The 22,292-nt window shown below is 37.5% G+C and overlaps 1 protein-coding gene across 1 annotated transcript in view; it reads right to left on the reverse strand.

The window, feature by feature from the left end:
• Window positions 1–22,292, reverse strand: part of LOC115342409 (collagen alpha-1(XXVIII) chain-like) — a 38,616-nt gene that overhangs the window by 15,086 nt on the left and 1,238 nt on the right. The window contains exons 3-22 of the mRNA XM_030016513.1: window positions 21,023–21,591; window positions 19,340–19,360; window positions 16,984–17,043; window positions 15,754–15,807; window positions 15,409–15,453; window positions 14,551–14,577; window positions 14,215–14,259; window positions 13,525–13,569; window positions 12,823–12,876; window positions 11,484–11,552; window positions 10,739–10,807; window positions 8,748–8,816; window positions 6,518–6,586; window positions 6,009–6,077; window positions 5,853–5,921; window positions 4,628–4,696; window positions 3,334–3,405; window positions 2,663–2,731; window positions 1,282–1,353; window positions 322–390 (exon numbers count right to left, since the gene is read on the reverse strand). Of these exons, the coding sequence (XP_029872373.1) occupies window positions 322–390; window positions 1,282–1,353; window positions 2,663–2,731; window positions 3,334–3,405; window positions 4,628–4,696; window positions 5,853–5,921; window positions 6,009–6,077; window positions 6,518–6,586; window positions 8,748–8,816; window positions 10,739–10,807; window positions 11,484–11,552; window positions 12,823–12,876; window positions 13,525–13,569; window positions 14,215–14,259; window positions 14,551–14,577; window positions 15,409–15,453; window positions 15,754–15,807; window positions 16,984–17,043; window positions 19,340–19,360; window positions 21,023–21,591 (1,685 nt within the window). The remainder of the gene's footprint in view (window positions 1–321; window positions 391–1,281; window positions 1,354–2,662; window positions 2,732–3,333; window positions 3,406–4,627; window positions 4,697–5,852; window positions 5,922–6,008; window positions 6,078–6,517; window positions 6,587–8,747; window positions 8,817–10,738; window positions 10,808–11,483; window positions 11,553–12,822; window positions 12,877–13,524; window positions 13,570–14,214; window positions 14,260–14,550; window positions 14,578–15,408; window positions 15,454–15,753; window positions 15,808–16,983; window positions 17,044–19,339; window positions 19,361–21,022; window positions 21,592–22,292) is intronic.

Below are 22,292 nucleotides of genomic sequence, written 5' to 3' on the forward strand. Positions count from 1 at the left end.
TGTATCAAACGTAACAGCTACTTTTATTTATTGCTATTACATGCATTAAACACCAAAAGCAGAAGAAAGAAAAGTATGTTGATATCCAAGGTTATCCAAAAGAAAGAAATTAACACAAGTAGGCCACACCTCAAGCTGGCATACAGTTAACAGCAGGGCATGGTGGTAACTAGACTGGATACAAACCATAACTCTGTTCATAGGAAACAAGTTCTACTTGATCTCATAAGCCTGAAATTATTTACATGAATAATAGCATGGTCTACTTTACAGTTTTCATCCTGTGTTTATAAGCACTAGGAGCTGGAGCATGGATGTTACCTTTGGTCCAGGCACAGCTCTTCCTGGAGGGCCTGGCATTCCAAGACGTCCTGGTGCACCAGGCTCTCCCTGCAGTGAAGGAAGGAGAGCAAGAACGATGGATTTTTCTGAAAGTGAGCATGAGCATCTCATAGAGAAAACATTTATGCAACAATTTATAATATACCATTAAAATTCTATTAGAATTTCTAATATTCTATTCTGTGAGGAGTGAAACGTAACTGAAGAACTGATAAAAAGCATAGTTCTGATTTCTCAATGGAAATGAGATTCTTCTGAGTCACTGAACAAGTATATCTTATTAGAAATCCCTTTCTTAGTGTATTTGAGACTTGGTCCAGCACATCCAGCACTCAAGGCTTCCTGCCCAGCTGTGTAGGTACTGAAAACATGTATATTTTTCTGTTAGAGTAGATTTTTTAAAATAGTCCTGTCAGCATACTTTTTTACCCCTTTTTATTTTTCCTCTTGTGGGAAAATACACACTCTTGTGTGTATAAATAGCAAAAGACATAATACGAAACTGGAGGAGAAACCTGGAGTCGCCCTTCTGTCACTTACAGTGAGTACTGAGTATTTGACTAGAAACTCCAAATCCATAAAAGAGTATCAGTCATGAGTCAGTATAAGGGAGAATAAAGTCTTGCCACATACATGTATGCCATACACCATGCTATCTTCCCAAATATTTCAGCGTAAAAATACCACTATTAGTGTCCCTTAACTTTTTGCAAACTGACAGGGAAGCAATATGGTAAATGCAAAGTTTTTTAAAAAATGCTTCTAGATGTCTATAGGGATCATGGTGTGTCTTGCTAAGAGAAACCTTAGCTGAACTTTTTTTTTTTTAATTATTTTGTAAGAAGCAAGTTCATTCCAGGACAGTTGTTTCTGAGATCTAGAACAAAGCACATCTTTGTGGGGGGCTATTTTACACACATAATGTGGTAATAAACCTACTTTAGCTCCAGCAGGTCCAGGCACTCCTGTTGGTCCTGTTAATCCACGTATTCCTCTCTGACCTTGATCTCCCTACAAAAATGGAGAAGATTTGTCACACATACTAAATAATATTAAGACCAAATAATATTAAGAATGTGTTACCTGAAATTAATTGTAAATATCAGTGAAAGATAGTGAAGTTCTGTTTCATAGCTGGTGCACATGAGCTGTTCCTATTGCTTTCATTGGCAAGTCAGTCAATTCTGCTCAGTAATTGTCCAGTTTTGGATTTGTACAGTTAAAACTGTGTAGATTTCATCTGAAATTAAATTAACCAACTAACCAGTGAATACTGTGAAAAAAACAAGAACCAAAAGGAGTCAAAGATTGCATCCTTGCAGCTGAAAAATCAAGTTAAGTAATTATGTGAAAAAGATACTATCTACGAGAAATAATCAAACAGGAAAAGATAATTCACTCAAAGGTATTTTTTTTATTCAAAGGCAAATAGGGCCAATTGATTGACCACCATGCCCTCTCTGATTGATCAGCTTATACTTTCGGGCAGAAAAAGCTAAGAATAGAGAGTGTAAAGTTTGTAAAAGGATAACTGCTATTTAAGCATATTATTAGGCTGTAATTATTCAACAAAAATGAAACAGCTATGAGTCCAGAATCATTCTGAAAAAGTTCCAATACAGTAATTAATTTTATTGCTGCATCTTGTCGTCTGCATGTATTCCCTACCAAAGTAATCTGAAAACAGCTGGATGCCTTGATTTTCCTTCCTACGTTGCTTTTTAGCCCTTCAGCTTCTTGCACTTGTGATATTTAATATTTTTATTTCTCTTCTATTGTGACATTTAATCTCTGTATGTCCTGCCCAATGTCTTGGACAACTATTCCAGCAATTTCCAGTGTCTTTATTTCACAGGATACAGTTGCTGATATGAGAAACTGGAATTACTTCTCCATTTGTGAATCAGTACAGAAGACCAGTACAAGAGCCAGAACCTAAAAGATGGACCCAGTTTTTCCTAGTAAGAGAAGTAGTATTCCCAATTAGCTCTTTGTGAACTTCTTGGACCAGATACTACCACAGATACTGGAAATTGTGAGCCACTGAAATGTTGTGCTGTCATTTAAAAAAAAACCAAACAACAACTATGTAAAAGATGTCCTGGGTGGTCTTTCATTAACTTTGCTGTTTAAAAAGTTGTTGGTTTAGGCTGAGGCTGAGATAAACTCTGCAGTTAACCACTTCTAGAAGCACTTATTAACCTATTCCTTGAGGTACATTTTTTCGTTACTTACAATAGACCAAAAAAGAGAAGGCTTTGACAAACCTATTCCTGGAACATTACAATTTTGAATGTCACCTTTAGTAAGAAATTCTCACCTTTTCCCCCTGTATTCCAATCCCTGGAGCACCTTCAGGACCTCTAAGTCCAGGTAACCCTGGTTCACCCTTGAATAGAAAAATGAAAGCAGCATTTCAGAGTACTGCATAGACATGGTGCAAGATCAACTTTGTGTTCACTTGAATAAGCTCATTAAAATCATAGACCTATTAGAGTCAATAGCAAAACTCCCACTGATGTCAGAGTGCCCAGGATTTTCTTCCCATATACAGAAGCAATCATTGTAAAATTCTGGGTGGAATGCATGAAGTAGCATGTTTCCTTAGTGATGGCTGAACACTCTGAGTATATAATCTTTAAATATATGGGGTTTCTGATTCTAGGAAAATACCATGATCAGAAGGCTACGAAAAGGTTGCCTGTAGCCATTTTAGTGGTTTCCCTTCTGAGTTGCAGGGCATTTGGTGGATTAAAAAAAGCCAACAACTGTAAACAAGATAAGATGACACACACCCCCGCCAAAAAAAAAGAAAAAGAAAAATTTTCCCTAAAAAAAGTGTGTTTGAAAGAGAATTTTTTTCACTGAAAAATGTGCTACTTTTTCCCTTGTCCATGAACGCTCTCTCTTCTAGGTTTGGGTATCAGCACAGGGAGAACGGTAGGAATGCTTGGAGGGAAGCAGGTAGACTGCAGACAGAGGTGAACCAACCTTTTGTCCAGGGGCTCCGTCTTCTCCCGGAAGACCAGGCAGACCCGCCAGTCCTGAAGGGCCTGGCTCACCCTGACATCAATAAAAAGTAAGTACTTCTATTAAATGCAGACTTGGTACTATTTCTCTGAATCAAGGAAATCTATTTTTAAAAGTTTACTCAACTGTATATATATTTATAGCAAAAATTTATGCATATGAACCCAAATCTTGCCATTTTTTTATAAAGACAACTCTCATGTATCTGGAACTATCCTACCGTCTGATTGTTTGAACTGTGCATTTTATCTATGCGATTAATATTATTAGCTATTAATGCTCCAGCTCATTCTTAAAAAATAATGCCATCATTTCATTAAGTGGCAGCATTTGAAGTAAAGATAGAGTTGACTGTGACATGATGATTGACACCTTGCTGGTGAATATCAGTGCAAATCTGTTAATGGCAGTGGAATTGGCATTGGCCAATTTATGTAAGGTTCAAGAGCCTGACCTGGTTTTAGATGAAATGGGATCATTTGGGGTCAAATGGGTTCACTCAGTATTACCATATTTTGTGAAATTAAAGAAAGAAATTGAACAATATCCTTCCTTTTCCAACCCCTGTCCCAAATCCCTGACAAACAAGAGCAAAACCAGGACAGCCCTGTACTTTTCCACTATCACAAAAGTACTTTTTCATCTATTCCCATTTTTTATATTAATCTGGCTGTTAATGACATAGGGACTGGTTAATATATCTTGGTCACTTTAGCACTAAAATAATCTGGTTACAGGTTCTTCTTCTCTAAGCAAGTGTGCTTTCTGTCTAGTAGCACAGCTTATTTCCTGTATGAAGGTGTGACGATGTAGCTGCTGCTCTATTTACATCCTATCTTGTGTGAAAAGGGAAGGAGCAGCACAATAACCACTGTTCAGTGCTTTTTTTCACCAGCTCTGGCTATAGCTTAGCTTACGCTGGGGACTGCAAGTTCTGGCAACTGTTTAATATTCTGGATGGTTTTCTGGACAGAACTGTAGGTGAGCTGTATGCAACACTGACTTGAGCATAGGCCAGGCACATGGAAATTTTCAGTCACAATAAATCTCATTACTTCTGTACAGAACTGGTGCATTTAAAATGTTCCCATTTCTGGAGGTTATTGAAAGTCTGTGTTAAAAATTTTAAAGACTAAGAACCTAAATTTTATTTCTAGACCTGTTTTTAACTGCCTACAGAAAGGATACTCAGGGAACACAAATTTCAAATCAGAATAAATTAATAAATTAAGTAATTCCTCTATTAACAATGTACCTTAGAACCAGGTTCTCCAATACCTCTTTCTCCTGGCACTCCAGTCTCTCCTGGTAAGCCTTGTTCACCCTTAAGTAGAAATTATTTTTTAACAGTGTTATCATGGAAAAATATAAAAGCATGTTTTTGGTTGCTTATATTTAAAGGAAGATTAGTGTAATACTGTCTTTAGTATGATGAGTTAAACCCGTGGTCACACAGATTGGGAATCTGCAGCACGTTTTGAGCTGTCACCAAAAAGTTGTTGGTAGAAATGATTAATGCTGTAAATCTATATGTGTCCTTGTGAATGTTTCCCACCAAAGTAGCTGGTATTTCAGGAGCATATCTGACATCCACAGACAATTCACCCTTCTCTTTCTTTTTACTAGTGGTAAAGCATATCCCTGCACAATCACTTAAAATGTAATAGGTGATCTCTGATGCTGCAAAATACTTTACCTGGCATGGACCCTTGACCCAATTACACCTCTAGTTCCTTTATACTGTGCTTTAATAGCCTTCAGTCATTCAGAACTTTATTTGTCACCTCTTTCAGAAAATCACTTTAAATCTCCATTCCAAACACTTCAAGGGTGACGTCTTTCATTAACAGTTCTGTATTTTGCAAATCAGTCCAGGCTAAATTATTCTGACAGTTTTCCTTCAGCAAAGGTAATCTTCATTTTACCTTGGACCATTCTTAACTGCTAGATACAGTAAATACACATAGTCAGGTGAGACAACAGGCAGCAGAAGTAACAAGACAGGCAGACAATCTCTAAGGTATGTATGTATTTTTCTGGAATGGAACCAGTACAGTGAGGATAAAAGATGATATTGAAATTTTGGTGTTCTTCTGTGTTAAGTGCAACTACTTTCTGGAATTGATTCACTGCAACTGCACCTGATATGATGAAACTGCAAGTTTAAGGCAGACAACCTGTTCTATGGAAATATATCAGACAAAGTGCAGTTCACTGTCTGATGCGTAGTACCTCAAAGGTTCTGTGGTGAGCCAAGCCAAAACCTAAATAGATATCTATGGCATTGGTTTATCAAGGCTTTTCAGTGGAGTAGAATCTGCTGTAGAGTTTAATAATATTAATAAAGAAAATAATTTCCTGCAGCTATGTCAATACTTAGATTGGTGTTCGGCACTTTAACAAGCATAAGGATAGAGATAGACCAGGAAACATACCAGTAAAAACAGCACAGTAGCTTTTACTTCAGAAAATTCCCTAACCTTTGGTCCAGGTAGTCCCTGTCCTGGTAGCCCTCTAGAGCCGGGTGGTCCTTTTGGGCCCTCCACTCCCTGAAAAGATTAGTTAAGTAATTATTAAAAATAAAATATTCTCTATACACATTTAAGTGTGGGGTAAAGGGGATGTGAAAACTGCACCTTCTCTCCTTGAATTCCAATTCCAGGTAATCCAATTGGCCCAGGTAAACCAGGAGGACCAAATTCACCCTGGCGAACAAAGTACAATTGCTTAGTTGTGTAAAGACACAGAAACAGTCTGGGACAGCTCCCGTGCTAGTACATGTTGACTTAACCTCTCTTGAAGTCAGTGAAGCTGGAGATCTGACCTTTTATCTTTCATAGATGCATTTATTCCCTGCTGGTTCAGTTGCAAACAACTGCTAGTCCCTTTTTACCTTTCTAAATCTCAACTTTCCCACAGAATCAGATGCTTTTTGTAACATTTCCTATTTTAATATGAAGAGATGTTATAATAGGTTGGGAGAGTTTATTGGGCATAAATCTCCCCACAAAATACCTTATTATCCAGGGCCTATTGTGGGTTCCTTGCCTCATTACACCTTTTGTAGTGAATATCAACTCTGTATTCCCTGTATTATGTGGATTTATTGGCACTTTGTTAATCCCCTGGTCTATTTACTGCTCACCTTTTCACCTTTTATGCTGATGCCTGGAAGTCCACGAGGGCCTTTTGGTCCATCAAAACCACGGTCTCCCTACATGAAAAAATAATATATTGTTAACTGTAGAAACACACAGCTGTTCTCTCTGAAGTAACTAGAGACACTGTTTGCTCTGTCATCATGAAAACCAAAATGAGAAGAACCAGAAAGTAGCTCCTGGATCTGTTTTCCAGGATACCAAAGAGGTCATCTTTTCAAATGAGCTTGCTCTGCAGTTTGAAATTGCTGATGAAAGAGCTGAACAAGCTTCCTTTTACCTTTCTGCCCACCTTGATTGCTTAAGGTCCTGTCCTGCTTCCCCTCAAATCAATCACAAAACCACAACTGATTTAAATGTCAGCAGGGCTGAGTAATGAGACTAGCTGAAAGCTGAATTCTGCTTATTTGTCTCATGGGTTAATCTCATTAAAGTGTGGCAATGAGAATCTGGCTCTCATTAAGAATTTTGCCAGAAGAAAGACCAGGCCAAACTGTATTGTTGTAGAAGTCTATTTATAAATGTCATTGTCTTTCTAGATGTTTACAAAACAGTAGTCTTGGGGAAAATGCAGGTTACTAATAGAGACACAAATATTGTGCTTTCTTGTACTTCTGTTAATAAAACATGTAGAGACAGGTTGTTAGCTTATGTAAATTGTCACAGAATCACCCAAGGCATAAAGTTATGCCCCAGACAGGTCTTTTCTCTCCCTAGTAACCAATTCCAAAGTAACCAGTTTAACTTTGACTGAAATACATTATGGGAATTTCTGTTTAAAATAACATTCTTTACTCCTGATGCTTTAGAACACCTGCCTTCATTTTCCTTGTTACTGAACTGTGAGCTTGTAGTAAAAATGTTCTGAAGAAAGCAATTGTAAATTTGCTTTAGATTAACAAATCACCTGTTTAAAACGTGTTTAAAATCAGACAGCTGACATACTTGGCAGCCATAAATAGGATTAGACATACGTATAGACTCTGTTGATACATGCGTGGCTCCAGGTCAGACTTGGCAGTAAAAAGTTGTACGTTTTTCATAGAATCAAGAGTTCCAATAGTGCTGGCAGAATTCCACTTCGATTATTTTATTCTGCCTATCTCAATTGCTCAATAGTTTTGGTTAGATTATGCATTCTTCTGTACTTTTTCTCACTGTGCATTGTTGCTATGCTTTACTTATTAGTTGTAGTGTTTCTTCCCACATGAATTGGTATTTCAGTGGCAATGGAGTGATTTCTAAATGCATTTTCTTCAAATCACTTTTTTGTTTGTTTTCATGCATGAGATCTGCTAAGCAAACACAAGCCATCAACAGTGAGGTTAGATAATTTATATAATTCATCATAAAATAGATACTGGATGTTTGAAGATACTACGTTGCTAACAGCAGTCAAATTTAAACCTAGCTGACTACAGTATTGTGCTAAGCAAAAATCATAAGATTTTTAGTAAAGAGACAGTTGGGCCCTGCGTCTGCGAAACAATTTTTTATTGTTTTCCCAACCAAAATTGCCTTAGTGCATGCATAAAAATGAGTGAACCATTTAGCTCATGTACAAGCTGTGTCACTTTGTTAATGTAACCAAAGGTCAAAGTGACAACTCAGCCTGGGAGTTGGTTTTCAGCGAGCCACAAAAGGAGCTAGTAGTGGGTCTAGTGAGTCCATCCATGTAGGTGCAACTACTACTGTCATTACTTCCACTGGATCCGAAAATTAGTAACAGCAGCTTTCTTCTTCCACAAACTGAATTCAGACTTCTGCTAAAATGCATAAGCCAGTGGTTGAGGTATTTAAGAAGCTTGGAAGCTCGTCTTTAGTGTCAACAAAGATCTCGTATATAAGGATTTAGAAAAAAGCAACAACTAAAAGCTACATTTTTCATCTAGGAATCAGTTTTATAATATTTTATTTAAAGTCAGATGCTCGAGGCTGTTTTAAAATTATAGCTGGAATTCTTTCCAGGCACAGATCCCACAAATCAAGCATCAGGTCAATTAAATATCGGCTTTATAGGCCCCAAAGGCTAGCTGTGCCTAGAAGTCATGTTTGGACCAACTGAATTCTATGAAAATATATTGGGTTAATTGATGCCAAATTTTAATATTAATTTACAAGCTACTTTCTCAGATTCCCATGTCTGCTATGGACTTGTTTTGGCATGCACTCATTTAATGGTGCTGCTCTGGTCTTAAAACCCTTCGACTGCTGTACCTTTGCTCCTGGAAGCCCTTCTCCTGGTGAACCTCTTTCTCCTTGAACACCTTGTGGTCCTTGAGGCCCCTGTTAACATAAGTTTAAAATGGCCTAGAATATGTATTAATCACTCAAATCAACAGCAGCATGTTCTATGTCATTGTTGGTTTTAAGCACCTCTTTAAATGTTGGTGTAGTTATAACCTGTTAAAAATACTACAGTAATATGATATTCACAGTGAATAAATGATGAGCATTCTGGTCTGCAGCAATAACATGGCAGTTTTACTTTTCTGGTTACTTATGAATCACAGGTTATGTAGCTGAAATTCCTGTTCCTTATACTTTTGAAATCTTCACTCCCTAAACTTTAGTTTTGTTTACAAATTGTTACTAATCCTTATTAATGTATCAGTATAATCATGGGAGACAGGGAGAACCAGATTAAAGACCATGCAGAGTAGTACTGAAGAAGATGTAGCTGTAGAGAGATTTGACTCTAATGGGTGAAGAGAGTAATTGCATGCCCTTCTCTCTTTGAAAGCAGATCTGATAGGAGCACAAGGGGCAAGTAACACAACTAAAACCTTTCACTAAATGCAAGTCCAAAACCTGTGCATATTGAGCCTGCTTCACAGTATTTTCTGACATCTGGGGTGTTTTTCCTCTGATTTATTCCTTGAGATTACACACACATCGTAGAATGCTGATAGATTTGGCTCTGCATAGCCTAAATATGCTTCTGCTTCTTCTGCACATAGCTTTAGAATTATGCCTAATTCTTAGGTAAAGATAATTACACTTCAGCTGTAAAAAGAAAACTGTTTTGAAGCAAATACACTTTAAAGTAAATTTTAAAAACACCTTTAGTACATTTTTTTAAATCAGAATCTCTTATACCAGTATAGCTGTTGTGGCTAACAATGATGCACATCGCAGGCACCTCTTTACCCACAAAGTGGCTCTTTTCTCTGTGCTGTTACTGAAGAAACTCAGGAAGCATTACTGCCCCACTTTGACTGACTGTCATCACTGGCCTTATTAGTAATGCTCCTTTCTTTGGACTCTTCAGTGAGAACTAACTCCTCTCCAGTAGTGTATTTTCAAGCAAGTTTGAGATCAGTAGGTTCAGTTACCAAACAATCTTTCTGTTTTTCATGGGAGCACCTCTTTTGAAATGATTATTACAAATCTTTCCTTGTCAATGGGGAAAAGTTAGTTGTGAAAAAAATGCACTAAATTTCCCTCATGGTTGCACTAGGGGTCTTTCATCCAGGTGATGAGAAATGAATTCGAGTCTGCTGTATTGTAAATAGCTTAGTAAAAGGTGCTGTCTGACACTCTGAAAAAAGTGACCATAGAATCGGCTTACTGATTTTCTGAATTACCACAAAAGGTCAAAAGGTTGAGTTTACAACTACCAACAGGAGGAAGGGAAGGAAAAGAAGGAAGAGACTTCAGAGCGTAACATACTATAAATTCTGAAAGTCAAACTTTTTTTTATTTCTCCCTCTGTTATCTCCAGTAAAGGTAATACTGGTCAAATTGTTACCTGGGACCACTTATGCGATCTGAATGTCTTTATGGAGGTTGTTTAGGTATGACTGTTTCTAATGTTACAGTGGTTGAAATGGAGTCTCTCCCTCAAAGCCATGCTGATGTTAATGTTCTAATGATACTGAAAAGCAGTCAACTTTGAAGTTACCACATGTGGATTTGAATCTATCAGGGGACAGATTTATTTATTTATGTGGTTTTGCATCAGGTGTTATTTTTTCATAGCTGTTTTGGAGACTAAGATAATCAGAAAAGTTAAGGAATTGGAAACATTTCCAGTTTATTGAGGGAAATGAAAGTCAGACAATGTAGTATGTATGAGAGTGAGAACTAGTGGAAGAAAGAAAAGAGATGGTGTCATTTAATACACTTATATTCCTTTTAACAGGGAAGCACTGAGAATTTTTCCTTTCTGTCCTGCTTCCCTGTCACCAGATAAAAAATAGACATACCATAAGTCCTGGCTCACCAACTCCTGGTGGGCCAACAGGGCCCGGTCTTCCTGTCAAACCGGTGTCACCCTTCAAACAAAGATGTATTTTGAAAATGCCTGATTTAGGTATTTGTATATGTGCAGCATATAACAACTCATCAGACATTCTGTGCTTGAAATACTTGATGTAGGAGAATACAGGAATGGCAGAGAAAATCTGAGTGTCCTCAGAGTCATACAGCATGCAAGGCCCAAGAGACATTGAACTGGTGCAGTTTCACAGCACTAGGGGACAGCCTCAGTTCTGCGTTTGAGAGAACACAATGCTGAATCTAAACGGTTAATTATTCCCATCATATTCCTAGTATATTATGTATCACTTACTGTCCTTTTCCAAGAAGTCAGTATTTCTATCATAGTGTTTCTGTTCTTTATGCCAGTCATCCAAACTAACAAGCCTGTTTTTCACAGGATAATCTTTGTTTAAGACTATGTATGCATTTTTACTCAGCCATACTGCTTGGATTGAGTTACATCAAGCATAAGAACTACTGTAAAAAAGTCCTTTAAAGTACATGCTTAAAATGTACTTTTTTTTTCCCAAACAGTTTTGATCAACATACAAAATACCTTTCCAATACCATAAAAACAGCATTTGGGGGCTTGAAGTTTCTCATGTACCAGCAAGTATATTATCTCAGCTGTCTCGGTCTTCGTTCTTATCCTACAATATATGTAATACAAAAGATGAGAGATGCTTGTACCTTTGGACCTGGCAGTCCTATTCCAGTCTCTCCAGGCAAGCCAGGTGGCCCAGGGAGACCTCTTTCACCCTTTTCAAAGAATGAAAAAAGAAACAATTCTGCTTAAAAATTAGTGTCTAGGGAAATCAGTTTAACTCAGTTTGTAAGTTCATTTTTTGTATACCCTGAATTTCAGCCCATTGGGATTGTCTTACACAGTACTTCATCTGTTCACTCTTTCAATGCTTCAAAATTCCTTTTATTAAGAGCATAGATATTTCCTGTAGAAAGGGATACCAGATTAAACAAAAGGAAAAATGTTTTGTTTCACGTTGGGTATGAGTTTTGACACCCAACTGCTCTATACCTCACTGTTGGCCAGCAGGTGCTCTAAATATGGTGCAAAGGAGATATCAAGAGAGATATCAAAAGAGATAATGTCCTTAATGAAACTTATTTTCAAGTTTTTCTCCACAACAATATTCCTTTCAGTAGCTGAAGAACCCATTAGCCTTGGCTCAATTACTCAGTTTAAGGTTTTTCTGAGAAGCAAAGTGTAGCTGTGGTCTCTCTTAATGAAGTTAACCCAGTTCCCATAATTGTCTATAATACCCACTAATATTTGCATCTTCCATTAAACTGCTATGATAAAGATATCAAGTCATCACAGAACCACAGAATGAAGTAATCTCCAGTGGTATACCTGGAATTTACAATGGGGTAAGTGAGAAGTAAGCCTTAAGGATTTAATAAATGTAAATCATACGTTTTTCAAACAAACAAATAAAAAATATTAATGTTTACAGAGGGGACTGGATCTTGCAGTGAAGCACTGGGTGATTTCTGTGGCCCACCTTCAGAGGGCCCATTGCAAGACTGTGTCCTGAATTGCATTCATCCTCGTGACTTTCAGATATCTTCTGCTGAGCATCATCAAACAGTGGGACTGCTAATTTTGAGCTATAGAATTCTTCTTGAGAATGTACGGTTTCAAGAGAAGAGTTTGTTTGAGATCCCAAACAGAATTCCTGCTTAGGGAAAAAATTAGTTTTAAATTGAAAACTGAAGAAATGCAATTCTACACTGCTGCTAAGTAATATTCTGTGATGCTGCCATATTTTAACTGTTTGTGAGAAAAGACTGAAGTGTGATTTGGACCTGAATCCAATACAAAGAGCAAATGAAGACCTTCTGTAGGAACCTTGTAGAATACAAAGAGTATATGATTTGCTAGCAATGTCATGTTAAACTGCATCCCCTACAAGAAGGGTATGGGGTATAAGGATAAAAGCATTATTGTTGTGAGGCTGTATTAATACCTTTTAACATTAAGAAAGAGAAGAAATAATGCAGTTCTTGCCTTTGATCCTTGCAGGCCTTCAGGCCCTTGATCTCCAGACTGTCCTTGTGGACCCTATTAAAACAGGAGTGGTTTTAATGAGATTTGTCAAGCTTTCAGAACAATGGCAGCTTGAAATACAATCTCTAGTTTGCTGTAGTCTGCATGAAAATAGGAGTTACAAACATTCCAGAACTGAAGCTTTGCTTTCTGATGCATGTATAGATTCAGCTACTCAACTCAGTTGGAGCTAGGTCTGGTAATCGAGGGAGAGAATTTGGCTCTCCCTTTATTTGAATACAATTAAAGGTAATCTGTAGTCAAGATTTACTGAAACATCTATGATGGGCTGAGCTTCATGGCCTTCTGTCCAAGAGTATTGGGACAAAAAGAGACTAAAGTGTTTCCATGTACTTCTGTGAAATGTGTGAAATTCTGTGATAATGAAATAGTTAAGATACTGAATGGGAAATGAGTGATTTTGGTTTTTGTGGAATTGTATTTGCTGTGGTCTTTGACTGAATGAATTATAAGGATGATTTATTTGTCTAGACCGCTCCTCCAAATTCTTGTTAATTTTGCTGTTTAAGAAGATAGATTTTGGATGCCTTGAACTCAGTGACTCAAAGATTCCATGATGGTTGTGGTATGATATTATTTCAGAGCTTTGCATCCCAGGGAACCAGGTATTGTTGTTTGTATAGTTTCTTTGGGTTTTTTTACCTGTAGCCCTCTCGTTCCTCTGGGGCCTACTGGACCTTCAGGACCCTGAAAGGCAAGTGAAAAAAAGGATACATTCATTTGTACTTAGATTTGGTCAAAACCACTTTTAGATAACTTTTTACTAAGGTATCTTATTTAGGTATCTTTACGTTTAAAAAAAAAAAAGGGCAAGAGAAGCTCAGCAGCCAGCAAGTATTGAATAAATATTTTTAAAATGGACTGTGGTAATCAGAATACAGAGTAAGAATGAACAGAGTTAATTATCAAGGACCAGTAATCCAAGATTAAACTCTGTTTCTTTCATTTAAAATATTCATAGCAATTATACACCAAATTGTGAAGATTGATATTAGAAACCTTGATTTCATTTTCACCTCTCATTCCCTTTGCTTACTACTTCAAGCCTTCTGCCTCTGTTAAAATCAGGTAGAGTTTTAACATTGTTACAAACAGGCTTAGGCATGGGCTTTAAGAGGAATCACATGAAAATATAGAAGGAGCTGAGAAAGTTACTGCAAATGGTATCCTTGCTCACTTCATTTTTTAAAACTGTCAGTTGTTAATTTCCCTCAGCCTTAGAATTAATATTTGCCTTAAATCTATCACCACAGTTGTTATTCAGGGAACTATAGGGTTTTTTTGTACTTTAACTGTGTTTCCTGAAAGCATAACAACTTTGTGGCTACTTACTCTGTCTCCTTTTATCCCTGGGATTCCACATTCACCTCTTTCACCCTGGAAAGGAACAGGAATAAATATTTATGAGGTATATTGAGCATATAATCCTTATTCTTTGGGTGCTTTAGTTGAAAACCTAAATGTTATTCCGTTCATGACATATTATAGTAATTGTGCTGTAAGTTCATTGGAGAAGGGACACATCTTCTATTAGGGCTTGTGCAGCAGCTGGTGAGATGATGTTATTGTTCATTACTAATATTTATAAGAAATATGGTACTATACATAATAAGTAATAATAACATAAAATATCTATATGTAAGCAGAAGTTCAGACTAAAAGTAGTACCTTCTCTCCTTTATATCCAGATTTCCCCTGGAAAAATAAAAAAGCAAAGCAGGTTGTGAGGATATATAACCCAAATGTAAGAATGTGAGTATTGGTGCTATTAACATTCTACTTTCTCTAGAAAAAGAGCATTTCAGGTTATAATGAACAATTAGGTAGAAAAGGTGACCTGATAAACGTGGCAATTTGACTCTAAATACTGCATCTGCTGGTCATGACAGATGCTGTTGCATGTGTGAACAAATTTATGAAAGTAATTTTAGACTGGGATTTTGATGATTGTAAAAGCACATCAACTAGTGTTCATATTTCTATCTTAGAAACATGCTAAAATAAGAAAGCAAGAAAAAAGTCACTAATTAAAAAGGATGGTCTGAATAAATAAGAAAATATAAAGTAGAGTGATTCATATGTGAATGAATTCAGAGTTAAGCACTAAGAGGCTGGTCCTACAGTTACTTCCTATATGTATTTCATTCAACTTTTTCATTGCTATTACACACTGGATCCTTTATTTGCCAAATGAATAAATTTAAACTGACCCACAAAGATGCAAGCAGAGTGTCAATTTCTGTAATGTTCTTGGGTTATCATATCAGAACTTTTCACACTTTTTAGAAGGGTCTATGTATTATTAGAGAGTATTTTCTAGATCACTCTTGTAAGAAGGAATTATTCCCTTTCTTTAAGCAATGACAATGTTTTTAGTTCTTCTAGTGTTAATGAATCATTAGCTGGTAAACCAGAATTGAAATTTGCTATTCTAATCACAAAAAAAAAAGTAAAAGAAAAAAAAGTGGTGTTTTGCCTTGGAGGAACGCTGCTTACTGGAGAAGAAGGAAAAAAATCTTTTTTTACCTCTATTCCATCTCGTCCTGGGATTCCATTAAGACCTGGCTCCCCCTGTGAATAATCCAACATCAAGATCAGTGGAATCAGGATAAGATAGTACTGTCCTGACTACCTGAGTAGATATCTCAATGCAATACAGGAAGCATACCAATTCCCTCTTTTTACACTCTGATGATTTTATATGTTAGATATAAGATTTTAGTTTGTAAAGAATCTTAGTCTTTACTGCAGCAAAGGGGGTAGATGAGGTTTAAGAAATTCACAGGTGGAGCATACATGGGCACTATTAGGATAGTCTTTCATATTAATGAAGTACCAAATCTTTCTCCTAAATCTGAAAAATCACATCACCTTTGCTCCTTTCAGGCCTGGAGCTCCATCATCCCCAGTGCGACCCTTCTTACCCTGAAAACAACAAAATAAAATTCTTATAGTATATGTTAGTCAAATGATTTTATTTTACAATATATACACTATTTTTAAAAATATTGAGGATATTTGCTTCCTATAGATTTATTTTTTAAAATCTCTGCATTTACCATAACCTTGAAGTTGAATTTCTGGGAGCAGCAGGACCAACTCAATAAGCAGCCATTTTTCCCTTGTCTTTGTTGTAAACAAAAATTGTTCTGATCTCCTCTGAAGAAAAGAGGTGATCAGATGTCTTTGTAGCTACCCAGCTTGCCAAGTGAGTGTTTTGTTTTCTTTTGAACTCTTTGAGGTGCATGCTTTTGTTTAAGAGGTACTTGCACTCTCCAAGTAAAGACATGGAATAATAACCCAAACAAAACTACTGTTTGCACACAAGAGGCTACATTTTCAATTAAAGTGTGCTGTACTGTGCAAGATAAAACTGGTGTGTATTTCTGTTTATGTAGGTGTAGGATGTTCAGGTCAAAAGGATGAGGATAGGCAGATCTCTAGGGTTCTGTTTCAAACTCTGACACTGTCCCTTCACTTTCAGCAAGGGCTATAAGGTACTGTGGTGCTTTAGTTCAATGTTAGGGATATATCATTCAACTCTGAGAGTTCTTTTTGAAACATAAACCCTGCAGTTCAAACCTTGTATGAAGCAATCTCCTAGATTTGCTCAGGGGTTCTAGTTGTAAGACTATTCTGAAAGAAGTCCAGTCTATTTTACCTGCTTTACAAGTCTCTTGTCTCAATTGTTCCTAATGCTTCAGCTTCTTGCTCTCTCCCCTGCTTTCAGAGAGCTTTCCAGATATTATTGTTTCATTTGGGGCTAGTTAGATCCACCTGGTCTGGTTGTCTGATTGTAAGTGAATTATTGTTACACACAGGAAAGTTGCTTCCTTTTAAACTGCTGTGGCTAAAAGAAGAGCCTCACCACATCACACTGTTCTTTTTTCAGAGGGAATGTCTCAGGGCATTCTCAGGTCTCTCTGTGCATTTCCTACTGGTGTGACATTTCCATGCAATGTAACTATGGAGGACTATGTATTGAACCTTGAAATTTTGTTGTCTCAGGATTTGGGTTCAAATAATTTCTTAAAAAATTTCCAACAATGAAATCTTGATTTATACTGTGTATCAGTTATTTAAGAAATGACAGCTACTTACAGCAGGGCCAGGAAGGCCTCTTTCCCCCTTCTCACAGTTACATGTGGTGGCCTGGGGACACTTTGAATGAAAATAGTCCAAATCAGCACATTTGAATAGAAGAAATAGAAAACACATGAACATTGCTTTTAAGTTACTGTATGGCTAGTCTGAGTACACTAGTAATTACCAGAATCCAGTTATATTTACATGTTTTACAGAAATCTATTAACTGTCAGTTTACCACTCATCAGGAATCTGGCCTCCTACACGCCATCCAAAAATCCATATCAGTCCTACTCATGAAATATCAATCATCTCGATAAAGGGTTTACCTCCAAACTTTTCACAAGGTCAGTTTATTGGTATGCTGTGTCTATGATTGCAGATTTGTTTTGATTACTAGTCACTGTAGAGATAGCCAAGACAATGGGGTAAGAAAACATCTTACATCCTTTTTCCACTTTACTCCACTATATGTAGGATAGATCATTGTTTAGCTCTAGCTTGATCTATAAACAAAACATGTTATGGATATATACTTTTATCTAGTTAATGCAATTCATTATAATAGTTTCTAATCTTTCTTCCGTCATCTCTACCATCATGTGTCACAGTCAGACATCATTATGGTATGTAGTTATGTGATTTCTAGGATCTTTTTTAAACTTTAAAACCATTACATAATATGGAAATATACAGATTCTGGGGTTATTTTTGGAGGAGGAATAAGGAATGTTGTTTTTATTTTTGGTTTTACTATGTATTAAACCACCACTCAGCTTGGAGATGTCTAGAAGTGAAAGGTTTAAATATCATTCTTATCTGAATATCCCAATTAGCAACAATACGTTTTTCCAAGGATACCATTGAATGTCTTACTACTTCAGGATTTATTCTGACAGAGAAAAATCAACATGCCAGTGGAAATCTGGACAGGCTGGACCGATGGGCCGAGGCCAGTTGTATGAGGTTCAACAAGGCCAAATGCCAGATCCTGCACTTCGGTCACAGCAACCCCATGCAGCGCTACAGGCTTGGGGAAGAGTGGCTGGAAAACTGCCCAGCAGAAAAGGACCTGGGGGTGCTGGTTGACAGCCGGCTGAATATGAGCCAGCAGTGTGCCCAGGTGGCCAAGAAGGCCAATGGCATCCTGGCCTGTATCAGAAATAGTGTGGCCAGCAGGAGCAGGGAGGTGATTGTTCCCCTGTACTCGGCACTGGTGAGGCCGCACCTTGAGTACTGTGTTCAGTTTTGGGCCCCTCACTACAGGAAAGACATTGAGGTGCTGGAGTGTGTCCAGAGAAGGGCAACCGAGTTGGTGAGGGGCCTGGAGCACAAGTCCTGTGAGGAGCAGCTGAGGGAGCTGGGGCTATTTAGTCTAGAGAAGAGGAGGCTGAGGGGAGACCTTATCGCTCCGTACAACTACCTGAAAGGAGGTTGTAGTGAGGTGGGTGCTGGTCTCTTCTGTCAGGTGGCTGGAGACAGGACGAGAGGAAATGGCCTCAAGTTGAGGCAAGGGAGATTTAGGTTAGATATTAGGAAGAATTTTTTTACTGAAAGGGTTGTCAGGTATTGGAACAGGCTGCCCAGGGAAGTGGTTGAGTCACCATCCCTGGAGGTATTCAAAAAGCGAGTAGATGGGGTACTTCAGGACATGGTTTAGTGGGCATGGTTGATGGTTGGACTTGATGATCTTGAAGGTCTTTTCCAACCTAAATGATTCTATGATTCTATTCTATGGTTCTATGAAATGAGTGAAAAATAAAATGCTTCAAGTTTTGCAAACACTCAGTATTTAGCAGTTTCCTTGAGCTGCTCATCAGAATAGTCTTTGCCTGAGATAACTGCACCTTAAGTAGGACTAACATCTTTAAAAGGAAAGCTAACTTTATTCCCTTCAAAATGGCAGCCAGACCTACCAATGCCTGCAGTCAGGGTGACACAGTGTGGACAAACTGGAAAAGTGCAGTGGTGGAGCTTTGTTCGAGTTCCTTCCCTTTTTTTAACTCTATTACATAGGAAGAGCATTAAGGGCTAGAACTGCACCACATTCAGGTCTGTGTCATGTTTTCTTATCCACTGAGTCTGTTGGATGGTGTGCTGAGATGTATCAGCAAATTCTTCCTAACATGAATACTCACACATTGTTATTTTTCAACTTTGAAAATGAGGAGGGAAAGTAAATGACATTAGGATAGCAAATTAAAGCTCTGTCCTGCAAATACAAAAGCATGTTTTACTTGAAGGCAATCCCATTAGATTCAGTATTTAATCAACTTCCTGAGTTATCAGTTTTCTTGAATTATGTTTCCATGTAATTGTAAATGTCTATATTAAGCAGTAGTTCTGTACAGGAAAAAAAAAAACAACTTACCTCTTCTTCAGACAGATCTTTCTGTAAAGACAGATATTCAAAACAACATTAGAAACTTAAACTCATAATCCAGCTCTACAGGAAGGACACTGAAAAATGTTAAAATAAATTGCTTCAGCAGCTAGTTAATTAAATTATGCAATTAAAATATTAACTAACATTAATTAAGCTTTAATTTCTGAGAAACATTCTAGCAATCTTTCCATTCTAAAAAATAATTTAAATAATTTCAATTCCTATTATAGATTGTTGACTGCACAAATCACTGACTCTCCTTGTCCAGCCATAATTTGCTAAAATTACAATGGTAAACAGACCTAAAACAACACAGTATATGGGAATGATGCACCCAGAAACTACACTGTTTCCAAAGTGCTCTCTAGTAGGAGTGAATGATACATACTCTACACTTGAAAAAATCAGCTTTTCTATGCATACTGTTAGGCACACACAAAATGAGAACAGTAAGAACACCCTAGAAAAGATTTTGACAGTGATCACATGAAGTTATCATCATCGAATTAGCTCCGTTATTTTTTAGAAGATCTCTACAGCTGAAACATCCACATACAATGCATTCCTCCCACTTTTCACAACTGATGTAATCTCTTGGCAGGACATAAATGTGTCGATGAGCAGCAATGCAATACACATCTCTAAAATTCACATGTATGCACATATAATTATGCCAAAGCCATTATTTAAGCCAGAGAGCAGCCATGTTCTCAGAAGAAGGTACCTGAGGATGGATGCCCGTTTGGAACAGGTAAAATAGGATGTGCTTAGTCACTTGAGAGGTGGTTGCTGTGATACAGAAAGCAAGGGTAATACCAGAGAAGATGGGAAGGGTGATATGCAGGGAAAACAATGCAGAGTGGCAGGCTGTTGAAGTGAAGGACAGACAGGAAGGCCAGCTTGTGTACATGCTCTAGGCCTGTATAAAATCACTTAGGTGTCAGTTTTGCTGCAGAAGTCTCCTGGTTGTTATTCATATTTCTATTTTATATCTCTGTGCATGCTCAGATCAGAACTTCATCCACAGTTTGTGTCACCAGATTTATAGTCTAGAGGATGGCTCTGTTCTCCATACTTGGCAGGGAATGTTTTTTATAAATTCAGTTCACATGCCGAAAAGAGGCACCCAAGCAAAACTTCAAGCTCAATTTACACATTGCTTCTTGATTATGTGGTAGGTTTTCCATGGAAATTTAAAGATGTCTATGGCCAAGTTCAGATTTTATCTAAATTGACATATCTCCATTAAGGTCTAAAATTCATTTTCACTTCTGCAAGAGCTGCATCTTTTTTGGAACAAAAGGCAATCTCACATTCCTACTTGCTACAGAAGAAAGCACTAGGATGTCAAAAATTGGTTGTTTTTTTAAGAAAGGAGGTTTAAAATACCTTTCTTAGGAGGAAAAACAGAGATAAAAATAACTTCACAACAAGTCTCTTTAAGTCTAATTCAGTTTCCAACTTCAAATATTTTAGCTGGCAAGATCTGAATGGTGGGGAGAGAAAGGAAACCTGTACTTTGGCACAGTGGTCTTATTAATAACTGGCCCGCTTTAGCATGTGAAAAGTACAGTTTTTTTCAATAGCATAAACGTTTCAAAATATTGGAAATAAGACCATTTTTTACATATGTTCCTATAACTATTTCAAATTCTTTCTCATACATACCATTTCTTTGAGAACCTTCTCCACAGTTTCTTTCTCCTGGAGGTTGAAAACGAACCTCGATGCTGGGACACTGGCCAGGAGCCGGAGCTTGGCAGCATTACTAACCTCCTCAGCCACTCTGGTCATTCCCATTGTGAAAAATACAATTCCTTGGTGTTTAGCATCAGCTGTAGCAGCAAAAATATCTGGGTTTCTTGGGTGGTCCACTCCATCAGTGAAGAGCACAGCTACTTTCACACTACCCAGAGTCCCTTCAGTCATATAGAGTTGTGTGAGGTTAGTTATAGCGTAAGTTGTGTAGGTGCCATGACCTATGTAGGTTATGGGAGCAATGTGGGATTTGAATGCTTCAGGACCTTTCCAGTCATGGAAAGTTTGCTCTATGAAAACAGTGCTGCTGTACTGAAGTAAGGCCATCCTCCAGCTAAGGGTACGTCCAGAACTAAGCTGCAGACTTTTCATTCTGTCTACTGTTGCCAGTACAAATTTTTTCTGCTGTTCATGATTATAGTCCTTAGCACTTTCAGAGCTGTCCAGTAAAAAAGCAATTTCCAGAATGCAGTCTTCATCTAGAATAAATAGGTAGGTAGGTGAGTGGAGTGATTTCATACTAAATCTCATTCTACCCTTACCCTTACATGTATTTCAGGCTTCAAAAGTGGGAGTGCAATTGTGGAATTTTTTGAAAACATCTGTGATCACAAGTGTGAGACCCTCATGAAGATAGAGCATATAGAGGCTGAGGAATTTGCTTCAGAACAGATGCCCCGAGGAATAAGAGACTGAAGGTGAGCTGATGTCATGTAGTATGCAATGAGGAATGTTGTACTGGTTTTATACATTCATTCTGTCCTCTTGCCTGGTGTTTCACTGAATATCCTACCAGGATGGGGACTGGGAAGGTGGAAGTCATCTACAGGAAAATAAGTCTTACTGAATAAGACACTGGAATATGATCTGACAGAGCTAGATTTTGTCCCTGGTACTGACACTCACATCCAGTGACATAAAAGTTTCCAAAAGCAGGATCTGCAGAGTATTAATTTTCTGAACTACTGATAACATTACTTCTATAGAAATACAGTTATATGGGCTATTATTCTTGTGACAGTAACAAGCCATATCATAAAAAAGCCAAGAATTAATCTCCTTTTCTGAAATACACAAAAGGGGAGGGAAAAGATGGGAGTAAAAAGATAAAAGTGCAAAAATAAGGCATGTGAAAATGTAGGATGAGGCAAGCCTGGCTGATTATAAGCAATATCTTAGA

This window comes from Aquila chrysaetos, chromosome 6 (genome assembly GCF_900496995.4).
Source record: "Aquila chrysaetos chrysaetos chromosome 6, bAquChr1.4, whole genome shotgun sequence".
NCBI lineage: Eukaryota > Metazoa > Chordata > Aves > Accipitriformes > Accipitridae > Aquila > Aquila chrysaetos.